Raw genomic sequence first — 17,385 nt, 5'->3', positions numbered from 1 at the left:
CAATATAATGTAGTCTATATAATGTAGTCTATATAAAGTAGTCTATCTAAAGTAGTCTATATACAGAAGCCTATAAAAAGTAGTCTATATAAAGGATCCTATATAAAGTAGTCTATATAAAGTAGTATATATCAAGTATCCTATATAAAGGATCCTATATAAAGTAGTCTATATAAAGTAGTCTACATAAAGGATCCTATATAAAGTAGTCTATATAAAGTCTCCTATATAAAGTAGTCTATATAAAGGATCCTATATAAAGTAGTCTATATAAAGTAGTCTATATAAAGTAGCCAATATAATGTAGCCTATATAATGTAGTCTATCTAAAGTAGTCTATATACAGAAGCCTATAAAAAGTAGTCTATATAAAGGATCCTATATAAAGTAGTCTATATAAAGTCTCCTATATAAAGTAGTCTATATACAGAAGCCTATATAAAGTAGTCTATATAAAGGATCCTATATAAAGTAGTCTATATAAATTAGTCTATATCAAGTATCCTATATAAAGTCTCCTATATAAAGTAGTCTATATAAAGTCTCCTATATAAAGTAGTCTATATACAGAATCCTATATAAAGTAGTCTATATCAAGTATCCTATATAAAGTCTCCTATATAAAGTAGTCTATATAAAGTGGCCTACATAAAGTAGCCTACATACAGCCTTATACATAAAGTAGCCTACATACAGCCTTATTCTAAGTTTTTTTCCTCTCATCAATCTACACACAAAAACAGGTTTTTAGAAATGTTTCCAAATTATTAAAAATAAAAAACGGAATTATCACATTTACATAAGTATTCAGACGCTTTACTCAGCACTTTACTGGAGCACCTATGGCAGCGATTAAAGCCTTGAGTCTTCTTGGGTATGACGCTACAAGCTTGGCACACATGTATTTGGGGAGTTTCTCCCATTCTTCTATGCAGATCCTCCCAAGCTCTGTCAGGTTGGATGGGAAGCATCGCTGCACAGCTATTTACAGGTCTCTCCAGAATTGTTCGATCGCGTTTAAGTTCGGGCTTTGGCTGGGCCACTCAAGGACATTCAGAGACTTGTACAGCAGCCACTCCTGCGTTGCCTTGGCTATGTGCTTAGGGTTGTTGTCCTGTTGGAAGATGAACCTTTGCCCCAGTCTGAGGTCCTGAGTGCTCTGGAGCAGGTTTTCATCAAGGATCTCTCTGTACTTTGCTCCATTCATCTTTCCCTCGATCCTGACAAGTCTCCCAGTCCCTGCCACTGAAAAACAGCCCTACAGCATGATGCTGCTACCACTATGCTTCACCGTAGGGATGGTGCCAGGTTTCCTACAGACGTGACGCTTGGCATTCAGGCCAAAGACTTCAATCTTGATTTCATCAGACCAGAGAATCTTGTTTCTCATCGTCTGAGAGTCCTTTAGGTGCCTTTTGGCAAACTCCAAGCAGGCTGTCATGTGCCTTTTACTGAGGAGTGGCAATCTGGCCACTCTACCATAAAGGCCTGATTGGTGGTGTACTGCAGAGCTAGTTGTCTTTCTGTTTTTCCCATCTCCGCAGAGGAACTCCGGAGCTCTGTCAGAGTGACCATCGGGTTCTTGGTCACCTCCCTGACCAAGGCCCTTCTTCCCTGATTGCTCAGTTTAGCCGGGCGGCCAGCTCTAGGAAGAGTTTTGGTGGTTCCAAACTTCTTCCATTTAAGAATGATGGAGGCAACTGTGTTCTTGGGGACCTTCAATGCTAGATAAATGTTTTGGTACTCTTCCCCAAATCTGTGCCTCGACACAATCCTGTCTCGGCGCTCTACGGTCAATTCTTTCGACCTCATGGCTTGGTTTTTGCTCTGACATGCACTGTCAACTGTGGGACCTTATATAGACAGGTGTGTGCCTTGCCAAATCATGTCCAATCAATTGAATTTACCACAGGTGGACTCCAATCAAGTTGTAGAAACCTCTCAAGGGTGATCAATGGAAACAGGATGCACCTAAGCTCAAATTCGAGTCTCATAGCAAAGGTTCTGAATACAAATGTAAACAAAGTATTTCTGTTTTTTATCAAAAGTTCACAAAAAATTTTTTTCGCTTTGTCATTATGGGGTATTGTGTGTTTTTAATCAATTTAAGAATAAGGCTGTAACATAACAAAATGTAGAAAAAGGGAAGGGGTCTGAATACTTTCCGAATGAACTGTATATAAGGTAAAGTTGGACTATTTCCATATGATGCTAGATTCCTTTTGTCTCTCTTTGTCTCTCTGCTGCATCCTATCAGGTCATTCTACAGAAATAATACATTATAATGTAATAATAATTTATAACATAATATTTAAAGAAACAGACAACTGTGTGAGCCATCTCAGTATTCCATGGTAGCTTTCTGCAAGCAAATTTATTACAAAAAGGTTACAGTAATCCTTTCCACTCCAGCAACATGAACCATACACTGACATGATGATGCACTAAAGAATGTCTACTCAGGGCCCCGGGAGGCCCCTCTTCAAGGTAAAATGGCACACATCACTGTAAGTTGACCAAACAAAACAGTATTACCTGCAGGTACTAAGGAAAGTTGAAGTATTTTAAAGCCTGGATATTGAGGGGTTTCTGCGTGAACTTGCCTTCAACGGTCTTCTCTGTCAGAACATCATTATTTGCAGTGTTTACTATGTGGTAGGCTACATGTATATTGTATTGCCCTTTAAATGCATATTTTGGCAGTACATCATTGCACTTTAAATAGATAATAGATCATTGGTGTCCCACAGAGTAGCGTGATGCACCGTCTGTCACACGCATGTCAGCATACAGAAATTACAGTACATTCAGTAACTCTCTCAGAGCACAATGCTGTGCGTTACCATTCATTAGTGTGTAAAAGTGTTAGAACGACCATACAATGTAGTCTTTTCCATGTTTTTTTTCCTTTCAGCTTTTTGTACCTCTTCAGGTTTAGCGTCAATAAAATAAAATGATCATATTAATTTGACATTATTCACAGAAAATAAAATACATTAAGACAAATACACAAGGCCATTGACATTCCATTCTCACTTAATATTAAACCATTTTCTCTCTCAACAGAATATTTAACATCTTCGCAACACTTTAAATAATTAACACATACACCAGTCTCTAGTGTCAGTTCATGTGTCTCCAGTCTCCATACGTCTTGTGGAACCAGGAGGCCACTTTGGGCCAACGGGGCTACCGTAGTTGTCTCAAGGAAAATGACTATCTCTTGGAGGTCTTGGCCAGTTTGCTGGGGGTCGACCTCCTTTGCGGAGTGGGGATTTTGGAAGGCTTGCCTCCGTGTTGACGTGACGATGAGCGGGGTGTGGCCCGACTGGTGTCACCCACCATCTCCGACGTGTCGGAGCACACCGATGCGATATCGGAGATGTCGAAGTCTGAAGCATCGCTTCCCCTCCGGCTGCTGCCTCGGCTACCTGCTTTACTTCCAGGTCGGCTGCCGGGTCTTCTCGATTCTGGGGAACAAAAGATTCCGGTACGCTTATTGTCTGGTTACAGCAACTGGCAACTTTAATAGCAGAGCCAAAAAGCAAAGACGTTTAGCAGCTAGAAAGCAGTCACTGCTTTTTCAAAATAATTCTCTACTCACCAAAGCCTATTGCCTGCCCCCGTGCTTTCATCACAGCAGCATTGATCAGGGTTCCCTGCTCTTCTCCCGACTGGAACCCTTTTCCTGACAAGTATCCAGGGAGCCGCAGTTTGCTTCCCTGTATCGGGATGCTCTGGAAAAGACAGAGCATTTGTTGGCATTTAGAAACTAATAGCTACACAATGGGAAATCATAGAACAAGACAATAGTGTATGCTGTAGTTAAATTGATGATCTACTATAGTACATTGACTCTTATTAACATTGGCAATTATTCTCTAACTAGCATGTTATGCAATGTGGTATTCTGATGAAATCGGATGAAATCCCAGGAACTTCCAATGTAAGGAGTTATTTTGTTGAATGAAAAGTTACATGTAATGTTTGATGTTTCAGTAACAACCTAAACCTTTACAGCGGATTAACAGATAAACAGTTGAACATGCAACACAGAACAGCAGTTCAGATCTTAGTTTGAGTTAGTTAGAGAAGGAAATAGACTGTTTTTTCCAGTCAACAGAGAGAATGACTCATGTTCCATCACAATCACCAGCCAGTACTTAAAGCATCCTAACTAAAAACCCAACTGAAATTGGAATCTAATAGAATCTAATAGAAAAACAAATAAACAGCTTATGTGCTCTCTCCAATCACAATTTGCTCCCTACACCTTCCCTTGGCTCTAACACTTCAATGCTAGTATATCTGTAAGGTATAAGCAAATATGGTGGAAGCTCCACCATTTATACCTATGCAGAGATCCTTTAGATCTTCAAATATTGTGCAGTTAGGGCCAAGGGGAAAGGGTAGGGCTATTTAAGTAGTTATTATTGGGGCCTTTCTCTTTTACTCAGACACTATAGATTTCAGTTGGATGGTACACTATGTTTTTTAAAGGTCCGCTCTAGAACCTAAAAGGGTTATTTGGCTGTCTCCATAGGAGAACCCTTTGAAGAACCCTTTTTGGTTCCAGGTAGAAATGTTTTGGGTTCCATGTAGAACCCTTTCCACAGAGGATTCTACACGGAACCTAAAAGGGTTCTACCTGGAACCAAAAAGGGTTCTACCTGGAACCAAAAAGGACTCTTCTATGGGTACAGCCGAAGAACCCTTTTGGAACGCTTTTTTCTAAGAGTGTATAGTAAAAGGTAGTAGTTGTTAGGTTCAGAGCTCTGGAGCGTTTCAGGTCCTGTTGATTCACTATACCTCGGAGGATGAACCTTGGCTCTCAAAGGAGTCTGATGATTTTAGAGGACTGGAGGGTTTGCTGTTTGTCAGCCAGGGTTTATCATAATTGCGGGTTATGTGTTGGGGAGTCTGAGGGAATAATGGCAAATCAAACACACAAACACAGGGATTCAGATGGAGAAATCAACTAAAAAGAGCAGAGGTAGACTAAAATAATAGTTATGATATGACAAAACAAACGAATTATCAAACTACAAAAAAAAAACATATGAAACAACGAAAAGGATTTATTTTAAACATACTGTAGATATGGTTGGAAGCATGTGGGGAATGGCAGACAAACCGACACACACTGTTTCTCTAGAAATGTTTCAAATACAACTAGCTTCCTAAGGTCATCAACCACAAGTCATTATGCAATTTTTCTCTGTTGTCAGTCAAGTTATTAAATGTATTTGCTGTGGAAGAAGAAGTATGTAGTCAAAAGATGAGGCATCCAGATCGTGGACGTCTCTTACCTTGGGTGTGCTGGTCAAGGCTGGGTTATTATGCTGGGCCGGACAGCTATGGTTAGAGTTTGACCGGTTGGGAGAGGCAGCCCGTGACGACGGCCGCGACCTACGACCTCTATACCGGAAGCTGGCCATCACCTGAGTGGTGCCTTCTGGGAGAATGAACTTTTCTCGCAGCTCCATGTTTGTCCTTCCTTTGGCTGGGGGGTAAAATATGACAGCACACAGTAAGACATGAGGCATACGCATGTTTGTTGGTGTATGACTGATTGACTAGGTGAACCTAATTCATTTCAGTGGAGTGAGTCAATGGATGATGAGTACCTGCTTTTGGAAAAAGCAGACCAATTGAAATGAATACAGGTTGTTCTCTAAACTATTTGTGTTTGGACTATTGTGCAAATAACAGAGTGTAAATGAAGGACATGCAGTTTCACATCACTTAGCCACACCGGCGAACTCACTGAAAGCATACGGCCGTTTATAGTAAATTTAGTGATTCCTTTAACCAATAGAGAATCATATGAACTTAATCTACAACGGATTGACTCATACAAATCTATAAAGACAGCCCACGTCACCCCAACCTCCTGAAACAAAACCAAAGAAAGGTGTAATAGCTGACTTTCTTTTTCAACTCAAGAAGAAGAATCTCTGGTCACAAAAAAACGTATGATGGATTCCAGTGGCTTAGAACATCAGCCATAAATAAATGAGTCCCCCCCCCCATAGTCCTTAGGTGGAAACAGTCAATTACAGTGATTGTCAACACAAACTTGAAAACGGAATTGCAAAAGAAAAGGTGCACAGAGCCACTGGGTGCTACATGCTGAGAGAGACAAAGAGAGAGAGAGAGAGAGAACCAAAGATAACCAGAGAGAAAGAGAGAGAACCAGCGATAAAGAGAGAGAGAACTAGAGAGAGAGAGAAACAGAGAGAGAAAGAGGGAGAGGGAGAGAGAACCAAAGAGAGAGAAAGAGAGAGAGGGAGAAAGAGAGAACCAGAGAAAGACAGAGAGAACCAGAGAGCGAAAGTTTGAGAGAGAACCAGAGAAAAGAGAGAGAGAGAGAGAGAGAGAGAGAGAGAACCAGAGAGTGAGAGAAAGAGAGAGAGAGAACCAGAGAGAGAAAGAGTGAGAGAGAGAACCAGAGAGAGAGAACCAGAGAGAAAGAGAGAGAATCAGAGAGAGAGAACCGGAGAGAAAGAGAGAGAATCAGAGAGAGAAAGAGAGAGAACCAGAGAGAGAAAGAGAGAGAAAGAAAGAGAGAACCAGAGTGCGAAAGAGAGAGAGAGAGAGAGAGTCGCTGTTGGCCTGGAGGTCAGTAAGTAAGAAGCACTTCAGAAGCAGATGATGTGAATCAGCGATAACGACAGCATGCATGAAGACCCACAGACTGCTGGATGACAGGCGAGTGGAGCCACTTTATGGGAACGCCATTCACGAGGAGCACTACAACACAACCATAATGTACACACACCCACACTAACACCCGAACACACAGTGATGCAGAAACATACCACTGGGGGGTTCATGGAGCAAGGTGAGAAAGTGTGAGATTTGTTGCCAACCTATAGGAGACTGAGTAATTGAAGAGTTTGATTCCGAGCGCAACATTTTACTCCCGTGGTGATGAACTGGAAAGGAAGGAGTAGGAGCAGTAGGAAGGATTTTTTTAGCAGAAACATAGAAATACATAGAAATAGAAAAACCTGACAGGCAGAGGACAACATAGAACTAGAGAAACCTGACAGGCAGGGGACAACATAGAACTAGAGAAACCTGACAGGCAGGGGACAACATAGAACTAGAGAAACCTGACAGGCAGAGGACAACAAGCATTCATAACATCACATCAAATCCCATGGAAATAAATACTAAATCACCAGTAGCACCGTTATCTAAAAGTAGACGATTAAAACAGAAGTGACACACAAGAGATACCGAATCCAGTAATCTGCCTTCATTACAATGAATTACATTTTATAAAATGTTCCCCTCCAGTGTTCTGCCGGGTATCTTACCTCGACACGGATCGTTCTTTACCAGGAACTCATCCAGAGCCATCCAGCCTCCACCCACGCGCACCATCACAGTACTCCGTAGGATCCGTACCAGACGCAGCTGCTGAGAGTCTCCGAACTGCAGAGGGAGGAGGGAGGACAGAGAGGAAGGTGAGGAGTCACTGAGCACTACTCTGCATCAACAACACTGGACAAGACTTGAAGCTGTGCAACACCAGAAACCAGCAGATGCTATAATGTGTTAGGAAGAAGATTCTCCTTCTTAGGAGTTTGTGCCTGATTACATTGCATGTTCTAACTGTAGAGTACAACGACCAGTTATAAATATGAAATATGATTTCACTAAAATGGATTTCACTTCATCACTAGATGAGAGGTGACATCATCTGTCTTATGTTCTCTGTCTGGTTTCTATTTATTGTTGTTCAGCTGAGCCCATTGATTAAGACACAAAGCAATAACATCAAGGTTTCATTCTCAAAGACACAAATGAAAGGGTCAATCCAACTGGTTTTACCTTCTCGGATTGTATTAGTGCATTCATCATTGTCAACAAGGTAGGATTGGTTTGTGACTTGTGAAATTGTGATACATTGATTTGTAATTGAGGTGAAATGGGTATCACTTTACTTCATACCCCCTGTCAACAGGCTTATCGTAGCCTACATACATCTGTCATAATCATGATATAACAACTGGCATCTTGACATGACTGGTAAGGGCATATGTTGTTAATATCAATGTTATGACAATGTTATGTATCCCTTATGATTAAGTGTTAAGTAAATGTAATAATTAGTAAGTGAATAATTTGTTACAAAGGGTTGCAATATTTGTATTCATCTCTAATATTGGAATGTTTTCTAATTATTTTGTCTCATTTTCACCTGGGAATTCCTGTGACAGGTTTTATCATATAAAGACCATTAGGCAGAAGAGAGGACCTTCCACCACTAGGGTGCACTATAGAGTTGTGGTTCATCCTTACCTTTTTTTGGGCCACATTGTTTTTCCTGAATACTATGGGATATTTGCATGAATCTTGCAAAGCTTTCAAACAAGCCTGACATGGAGGGTGAACAAACAGCCAAGCGTCATGAGGTGAGGTCACCCAGTTGGATATGGCCATGGTGTTAGCAGATTTGACAACACAACAATCACGGCCTCATGCTTTCCATCGAACATTATCACGTCATAGCAAATAAAAGAAACGGACAAAACAGACAAAATCTCCTGCAAAACCAACAACGTGACACCTGCACTTTCTATCAGTACAGTACAAACCACCATAGTCATAGAGGATGCATTGACATTGATGCAGGAACCAATGCAGCTCAGCTTCAATGAGACACTGAGGGACAACATGGGGGATGGCATTGAATAGTCTCTCTCTAGTCAACCACGGTGTAAGAATCACACATGACCACACACTGATGAGCCTGCAGTTAGGTGCCTATTGTAACACTCTCACTTGAATTCATCAAACTGTGATTCCCAGGAATGATTGAATGCCACTGGTGAATTGTGTGATCGAGTACAGTAAAGGTGATGATTTGAATGATCTGAAGAATAGTCACGAGAAGAATGGCCATTTACCAGAATACAGCTTTCCAATACCGCAACGTGTAGGTGGGGGGTTAGATTTTGACTGTCCCTGCTTGTTATAATCTCATCGTCATGTAAGCAGTGAACCAGACCAAACTGTCAAAAGAATTGTTTCAGTTGATTTTGAGTAATAAATTAATACAAACTGGTGCAGAAGACACACAAAATATATATGTACAGTGTATATATGTTTCCCCCTATAAAGTAATTCTCCCCAGCAACACCCCCATCATCGTTTTACATCCATCTTCAGAAAGCATATGGCCCATGAATATTATATGAGTTATGTAGTATTGCAACATGCATTCCTTTGCACATTAGAACGGAATAAATAAAAACAAGCCGGGTAATACCCTAACAATGGAAAGGCGTTTGGCCAGCTTTGAATGCTGTCACACAAAGACATGTCAGCCATTATTTAGACAATTCATTTCCAGGAAATAAAAGAGAAGCAACAGACAAGCACACATTAAAAGCATTATAAATCCCAAACTGGCAAAGGGTTCAATTAATGCACATAGAGAGATAAGAAGATTTGTGTGGAATAGTGTTGGGCAAGAAAACCTATTCTTTCTTATTTGAAATGCAAAAGCATTAAGGAATAAGAGGGAATAATTGAATCAGCATTTTACTTCAAAGCATTATAACACTTGACTGCTTTAAATGCGTTTTTTTTGCTTTAGTAATGATCATAAGGTCGATCTTATTTCCTACCTATCTAAATAAGAACGTTACTGCCACTAGCTTTACCTGCACAATCAACCAGTGCAGGTTACATTTACAAAGGTGCATTTATGACACTGCGACCATTTAATTCTTGGCATGACCCAAAGGGGGATTATGTCATTCCACAGTCCTTACTAGCAGGCTACTACTATGTCAATGGTCCTCCGCTGCACCACTCATAGGCACCAGCTGCTTTCCCACGCCAGCCAGTCAGACCCGATCCTATATCCCAACTACTTATGCCAGTGGAACTACGCACACAGTTATTGTTATTATCATAGACTAATTAACAACTAATCAAAAGTTGGCCTTTTCAGGATCGAGTGACTGCAAAGGTCTGAAAGCATTATTGCTGTCTGCTGTAGCTACTTCTGAGTTCCATTCTGATGACATTATGGAAGACTCTTGGCAAAATGTTAATGTTAATTGGAAAAGAAACATGGCCAAGAAAAAGGAGAGGAGGGGTTGATTAGGGCACAGCACCACATCACAGACAACAAAAATATGTACCTGATTTCCAAGGTAGAACTGGGCATGGGAGGAACAATGAAAAGATTCACATTAGTTTCTCAGAGAGCAAACGTTTCACTATAAACCATACAAATTGGATAGGACATTATGTAACAGTGAAGGTCATGTGTTGGTGGTAGAAAAATCCTCTTACCCTGTATTTGTTGGCACCAATTTGCTCAACTTGGAATCGTTTAGGACACTTGCATTTTGCCACTTGGCGTGTAACCTATAAAGAATGACATTATTTAGACATGTTTTACAATGAAGACAGGTAATACTGTACATATTGTCTGAGTTACAACACATGTAGTACCTCATCTTCAATTTTGTCTGCATCTGTGAGGGGTTTGTATGCCTCTTTGTTGGGGTGAAGGGCAGCCACAAACTCATAGTAGTCAATATAGCCGTCACCATCCCGGTCAAATATGTCTGCCACCGCACTCATCTCCAGCCGACTGGTGGGGAATTCTGGGACGTAAAATTAAAAACAGCCGTAAGAATTCTCTGATTTCTTGGACACGACACTCCAATGCCTTTTTACACTAGTGTACTGATCTGGGCCCAGATTCACAAAACACTTCTTACGCAAAAACGTAAGAAGATTCATAAGTGCAATTCCTCAACAATATCTTAAGATTTAATGATTTTCTTATGAACTTCTCAAATATCTTCTTACAAATCTTCTTAAGATGTTTGTTGCTAGGCAACTGTTTAGCTAGCTATCTAGCTAGCAATGACAATCATTTTAGCATATTTCATACTGAGATTACTGTTCTAAAACATGTTCTTGGGTTTAAAATCAATACATAAAATCAATACATGTTCAATTGCTTTCATTTGCTTTTTCTCTCACTGCCCTGAGTTTAAGACAAGGGTCTATCTTGGAATGACAACATTTCCAAGAATTGAATTTCTTCTTAACTTTTTGCTTACGGAGAAACATAAGAAATAGCGCAAGAACATTTCCAAGAACCTTTGTGAGGAATGGTAACTTTGCTTAACTTTATATATAGTTAAGGAAAAAATGGCAGTTAAGAAGACATTTCTTCTTAAGAAGGTTTTGTGAATCTAGGCCATAAACAGTACTGTGCTGGCTCTGATATTTCTTTTCACATTGTTCTTTCTAGCATACAGTACCTTCAGAACGTATTCATACCCTTTGACTTATTCCACAGCCTGAATATAGAAACCGGAATAAATTGCTATTTTCTCTTACCCATCTACACACAATACAAGTTTATGCAAGGGCGCAATGCATTATGGTCATTGTAGTTAATTATCACATGTTCTGCACTAAACTACAATATGTAGAATATTGGCCATTGGAAACTGCAACACACTACTACACAGCACAGTTCAGGCTTGATCTGATTTATCACTACAGAAACTGCAAATTGAGCGCACCGAAAAAAACGGAACTAAATGGAATTCAAATAATTAACTGACGTCAGTCAATTAGTTGTTTTAAAACGGGAACAATTATAGAAATTTCCGGTTAAACGCTCAGCTCTAGTTAGTATTGTGGAGTATCTACAATATTGTTCATCCATCCACAGTTTTCTCCTATCACAGCCATTCTGTAACTGTGTAACTATTTTAAATTCATCATTGGCCTCATGGTGAAATCCCTGAGCGGTTTCCTTCCTCTCCGGCAACTGAGATAGGAAGGACGTGTCACGTCCTGGCCAGTATAAGGGTTAATTGTTATTGTAGTTTGGTCAGGACGTGGCAGAGGGTATTTGTTTTATGTGGTTCGGGGTGGTGTTTTGGTAAAAGGGCGTTTGATTTAGTATTTCCGGGTTTTTGGTTTATGATCTATGTTTATGTAATTCTATGTTTAGTCTAGGTAGTCTGTTTCTATGTAGAGTTAATTGGGGTGGACTTCCAATTGAAGGCAGCTGTGTGGTGTTGCCTTTGATTGGAAGTCCTATATTAGTTGGGTGTGTTTGTCTGTGTGTTTGTGGGAGATTGTTTCTTGTTTTGCTGAGTGTGCCGGTCAAGACTGTTTCGGTGTTTGTAAGTTTGTTTTCATTTTGATGTTCACTTAGTTGGTAAATAAATACACAAGATGAGCGTCAACATTCCTGCTGCGTTTTGGTCCTCCTTAACCGACGACAACCGTGACAGGACGCCTGTATCTTTGTAATGCCTGGGTGTATTGATACACCATCCAAAGTGCAATTAATACATTCTCCATGCTCAAAGAGATATATATTTTTATTTTTTTATTTCAGCTTTAAAAAATGTATTTATTTGTAAAAATGTCTAAAAAACATAATTCCGCTGTGACATTATGGGGTATTGTGTGTAGGCCTGCAACACAAAATCTAAATTGTATAACTGTTTAATTCAGACTGTAACTGAAACTAGAAAAAGTTAAAGGGTGTAACTACTTTCTGACAGCATTGTAGTTACAACATCTATGGTTAATGTGTAACCAGGCCAGCCCACTACGGCTCAGCTTGGCATGGCTCTGTAATGTGAAGCGTATATAGATATAGGATCTTATTTTAACCACCCTGTTGTTGCAGGAAACCTCCTGCACCGAGGGAAATGCAAACACAGTGTAATCAAGGTTTAAAAAGGCTTTTAGGTAATGACATCATAATGTGTCTATCTTTATTTGATTTTCATGTTTCCCCAACAGCTCCCTCTGCTGGGATCTCTTGATTGGGCCAATACTGACTGGGAATTTAGAATTATGCCCACCTGTGAGGTCTTTATGTTGTGACATTGATTGCCATTGCCTTGCTTGCTGAAGAAGGGCTCATACCCCAAACGTTCGTGCGGCAAAAAGAATATGTCAATTTAAGTTTATTTACCGGAGTGCTGTCCTATTTCTGTTCTTTGCATTAATTATAATCAACACAATAATTCAAATTTCCTGTTGCTGCAGGATTATTTTCCTGCTGTGAGAAACTGGTCAAATTAAGATCCTACACCTGTAAGTCAATAGATCTGAGACTTTATACACTCCTGATCCTACTATCCTGGTAATGTGAAGAGGTTATAGGTCTTAACAGAACTATGACTTACTGGAGGAGAGAATGCCCTCTATGAATTCCTGTCTGGTGACCTTTCCATCCTGGTCCTTGTCAATGCGTCTGAAGAAGTCCATGACACGCGACTTCTTATGGTTCATCCATCGCATGTAGCGCTTCCGCCACACATCAAAGTCAAAGTTGGCAAATTCCTTCAGCTGAAAGAAAATCAAGCATTATACATTATACACCATGATATACATTGTATTGAGCATAGTGATGGTACGGACATTAACAAGCTAGCTTGCTTATTGGCGTAATACACATTATTTTCAACATCTCTAAAATGTAATTCCTGAATGTCTCCATGAAGCAAATAAAGTAATTAACATTCATGTTTTTGAGTTTGAGTTTATTTATTATTATTTAAAACTGAAGAAATGCAGAATTTACAATACTAATAATTGCAAAACACTTTTAAATACATAACACTTTATACCTGACACGAATAGAACATTGAAACATTACAGGACATTTTTCATAAGCTAACAGAGGTTTAAATGATCTACCTCCTCAAGTCTGTCCATGGCATCATTGAGTTTCCTCCTCCTGTCCAGGGCCAGTAGCCACACCTGCTGCCACTTGCTTACCAATAGGTTGACCCTGGGGTTCTTGGTCTCTATGGGAGGCTGTGAAGATGGGTACATGGCTTGTGTGGGAGAACGCTTTCCTGTAGGTGAAAAACAACCTGTTTAGTGATACCGCTATTCCATTGTATAACTTTGGTTCCATACCAAAAATAACATAGGAATGATATCATTTTGGGGACATAACACACAGAGAGCATAGGAGGTAATGTATGAGGATGATGTGTCATGGTGAAGGCAGTGCCTCAGAGCTGGGCCAGATGGCTGAGTTCAGGGCCTTTAAGGGGGTCCTGGGAGGGGTACATACTTCCACCTCTTCCTTTCTCCAGGACAGGGATATGGGACTGGCTGGCAGGCTCGCTCCCGACCACAGCCTTTCTCTTGTGTGTCTTGGTGATCTTGTCAACATCTGGTTGCTTCCTGGTCATTTCCTCCATGAATGTCTGCATTGCCACCCAGAAAAAACATATTTTTTCAGTGTGTACTGTATACTGTATTCACTTCAAAGGTAATGTACTGCATGCAGAGTACACATACAGTAACTCATGTTATTAGACCTACAATAGCATCTTCTATTAACATTTCTAGTACTACTAGCCAAGTAGTGAACAGCATTGATATTGCATGCAGTGGAGAATGTTTGGTCAACCAAGCACCAAGTAATAGCCCAAACCCTTAACATTCTTTAATAAAGACACTGTCAAGCTCTTGGTCATACGCTACCTGGTGTTCAGCGATGAGGGCTTTGATCTCGTCTATCTCTTGAGGCAGGACCTCCTTGTCCTTGTCATTGAGTGTGGTCTCAGCCCACTGCAGCCAGCCCAAAAGACCCTCCAGCAGTTCCTTAGTGGCCAGCAGATCACTGAGGGCTATGGCCAGGCGCTGCTGGTGCTGCCGCGCCCACGCCTGGACCTAACATGGCGAAACATGAATAATACATTTAATAGGCCTACATCTGGTCATTTAGCAGATGCTTTTATCCAAAGCGATTCACAGTTGAAAGTGATACATGTTCAGTAATATGTGGTCCATGCTGATTCAAGACCACAACTCCGGTGTTGCCAGCACCATGCTCAAACCCACTGAGACATTGGAACAACCTAGTGCTAAGTAGAATCATGTAGGGTTCTTTGGTTTGTCCCCATAGGGGAACCCTTTTTGGTGCTAGATAGAACCCTTTGCAGAGGGTTCTACCTAGCACCCTCTATGTAGGGTTCTTAACAGAACCCCCTGTAAATGGTTCCACATAGTATGCTCTATGAAGGGTACTGCCTAGAACCCTCTATGAAGGGTTCTATCAAGAACCCTGTAATCTGCTAAAGGCTCTTCTTATAACCCTCTATGAAGGATTCTACCTGGCTTGCAAAGTGATGCAAAATTCCTATTGCCAGAGTGAGGATATCCAGAATGACTGCCAGGGTAGGGAATATTGATTAATGGGACTACCTAAATGATCTAAACTAGGACAACAATCTCAGTAATGGGTGCAATAAGTATAACTATTAACAGATTGGATTAGTTTATACAAGTGTACGTTATTTATTTTTGTGTAGCACAAGATTAATCAACCAATCAATGTATATGCAAAAACACAGACATTGAAACAAACAATTCTGAAAATAATCCTGCAATGGAGCATGCTGGGAAATATGATAATGATGGGTATAGTTTTTAGTGTTTTACTCTAAACAGAGTGAAAATGAAAAATCAACACTAGGAAATACCAGATAGGGAAGGGAAAGGGGATATCTAGTCAGTTGCGAAACTGAATGCATTCAACTGAAATGCGTCTTCTGCATTTAACCCAGCCCGATACAGTACATACATAAATATACCCATATACAGTTTAAAACATTCTCACACGTATCTTTTTACATTTATAAGATTACTCTAACTCCTGATGTTAAAGTTTAAACACTGAGGTAACCATTAATGCTCAGGCACAATTTAAAAGAAAGAGAAAAATATACAATAAAAAAGCTTATTCAGACTCAGAAGGGTACTATGTAGAACCCTTCCTACCTTCCAAAGAATCATCTGAGAACCATTTCTTTCAAAAACGGTTCTTCTGGTGAAAACGGTTCTTGGTAGAACCCTATCCCTGCGCAAAGAACCCTTTTTTTTCTAAGAGAGAATTATTATTTTGACGCCCCAACAACAAGATTTACATTCATGGCTACATTCCACTTTGTCAATGGTTAGTTGCAGCCAAGTGACAAAGTAATGTATCGGGATGATTGAGAAACGTGATGAAACTTTCTGCCAAGCATTGAGGTTATGCAAGCGATATGTAAGGAGTTGGCAGACTGCTTTGCCATGATATAGGCCTATGATCTCTCACCTTCCAGTATGACGCACAGCAGACAGGCATGTAAGTGTTCACTGACCTCCTCGAAGCGGGCTTTAATGATGGTGTTCCAGTGTTTGATGGTGGTGATAGAGTCTGGGTGGCAGATGGTCAAGATAGCCTCCCCCATACTGGTGGCTTTGTTCAGGCCCACTCTCTTCTCCTCCTGTTTCTTCATGAACTCCTGAAAGAGAACCGTTGGTTTCCATTAGCAATCGGCAATATTTGCGGGAAAACGTAGCAGCCAACAAGTAATTTCTCTGTTCCTCTGTCAATACCTGATCAAGTGGAGATGAAGAACGTCATGCAATGTGAAGTCAGGGGAGACTATTTTAGATCCAGTGAGATCATGCTTGAGAAAAACTCAATATTGTGAAGTAGTTGGCACGGAATAGCAAACCACGAACTAAAATCCATGTATGGCATTTCAACTTTTACTGGCGAGCTTGACAGACGTGTGGAGACAGTCAAAGTGAAGTGTGTTTTAAACATCAACAATACATTATGAGAAAGCCTCATCAGAAAAGAATGATGAAACATACCCACAGTCTCTGCAAATAGCAGCCTTAACTGCCATATGGTTGAGCTAGGTACTAGTTTGCTTACAATTAAAATTATTCCATGCAAACCCCACCCCTACAGTATATACAAACCTTTAAACAGCCCAAAACAACTTCACCTATGACCATTTCACATTTGGTCTGATTTCAACTATTGAACTTATTCTATGTTATGGATTTTGCTTTAGAGACCTTTGTGCCCTGCCTGGAAAATAATCTGCAGGGAAACACTGTGTTGTTCTATAGGATGACAATGTTCCAGGCTAAAGGTCACTTGCCTTGTGCTGGTCGATAAGAGCCCCGAGGGCCTCCTCGTCGTCGGGCAGGGTGCCATGGAAACGCAGGCTCTGCTCGGCCTCGGCCAGCCACTCCAGCAGCATATGGACTGTAGAGTGGAACTCCTCAGCCTGCAGCCAGGGGACAGGGGAAAGAGAGGTTCATAAACACACAAGTCCCCCAAAGCATTCCTCTAAGCACTCAGCCAGGTCCTAATGGTGGCGTCGTCTTTTTTGTAGACACACTGCACTCCTCAAACGATTGCTATGAATTGCTATGACCATATGAATGATGTTTCTGAGACGTTTTAACAGATCTTCGGCCTTTGTGAGATCTGATCATCTGTGAAACTGCATAAAAAGATGTCTTGGAACACCACCATTTTGAATGAGTGATGAAGAGAGG

The 17,385-nt window shown here is 40.5% G+C and overlaps 1 protein-coding gene across 25 annotated transcripts in view; it reads right to left on the bottom strand.

Annotated features, from left to right (window-relative positions):
• Positions 1-2,341: 2,341 nt before the first annotated feature.
• The window catches only part of dst (dystonin), a 188,399-nt gene continuing 173,355 nt past the window's right edge, over positions 2,342-17,385 (bottom strand). For 12 of the 25 annotated variants that reach the window (XM_082970566.1, XM_045710348.2, XM_045710355.2 and 9 more), the window contains 16 exons: positions 16,983-17,111; positions 16,185-16,328; positions 14,521-14,709; positions 14,105-14,240; positions 13,720-13,880; positions 13,206-13,368; positions 10,483-10,637; positions 10,321-10,395; positions 10,167-10,184; positions 8,922-9,026; positions 7,326-7,443; positions 6,822-6,938; positions 5,310-5,503; positions 4,810-4,920; positions 3,605-3,737; positions 2,342-3,470 (listed from right to left, as the gene is read on the bottom strand). In XM_082970566.1, the coding sequence (XP_082826692.1) occupies positions 3,217-3,470; positions 3,605-3,737; positions 4,810-4,920; positions 5,310-5,503; positions 6,822-6,938; positions 7,326-7,443; positions 8,922-9,026; positions 10,167-10,184; positions 10,321-10,395; positions 10,483-10,637; positions 13,206-13,368; positions 13,720-13,880; positions 14,105-14,240; positions 14,521-14,709; positions 16,185-16,328; positions 16,983-17,111 (2,202 nt within the window). In that variant the 3' untranslated portion in view covers positions 2,342-3,216. The remainder of the gene's footprint in view (positions 3,471-3,604; positions 3,738-4,809; positions 4,921-5,309; positions 5,504-6,821; positions 6,939-7,325; positions 7,444-8,921; positions 9,027-10,166; positions 10,185-10,320; positions 10,396-10,482; positions 10,638-13,205; positions 13,369-13,719; positions 13,881-14,104; positions 14,241-14,520; positions 14,710-16,184; positions 16,329-16,982; positions 17,112-17,385) is intronic. The other 13 variants (XM_082970565.1, XM_082970569.1, XM_045710380.2 and 10 more) reach the window with 9 other exon arrangements.

Source organism: Salmo salar, chromosome 28 (assembly GCF_965601325.2).
Source record: "Salmo salar chromosome 28, fSalSal1, whole genome shotgun sequence".
Taxonomy (NCBI): domain Eukaryota; kingdom Metazoa; phylum Chordata; class Actinopteri; order Salmoniformes; family Salmonidae; genus Salmo; species Salmo salar.
The sequence above is the reverse complement of the archived record's forward strand: the minus strand, read 5'-3'. Positions and strand labels throughout refer to the sequence as shown.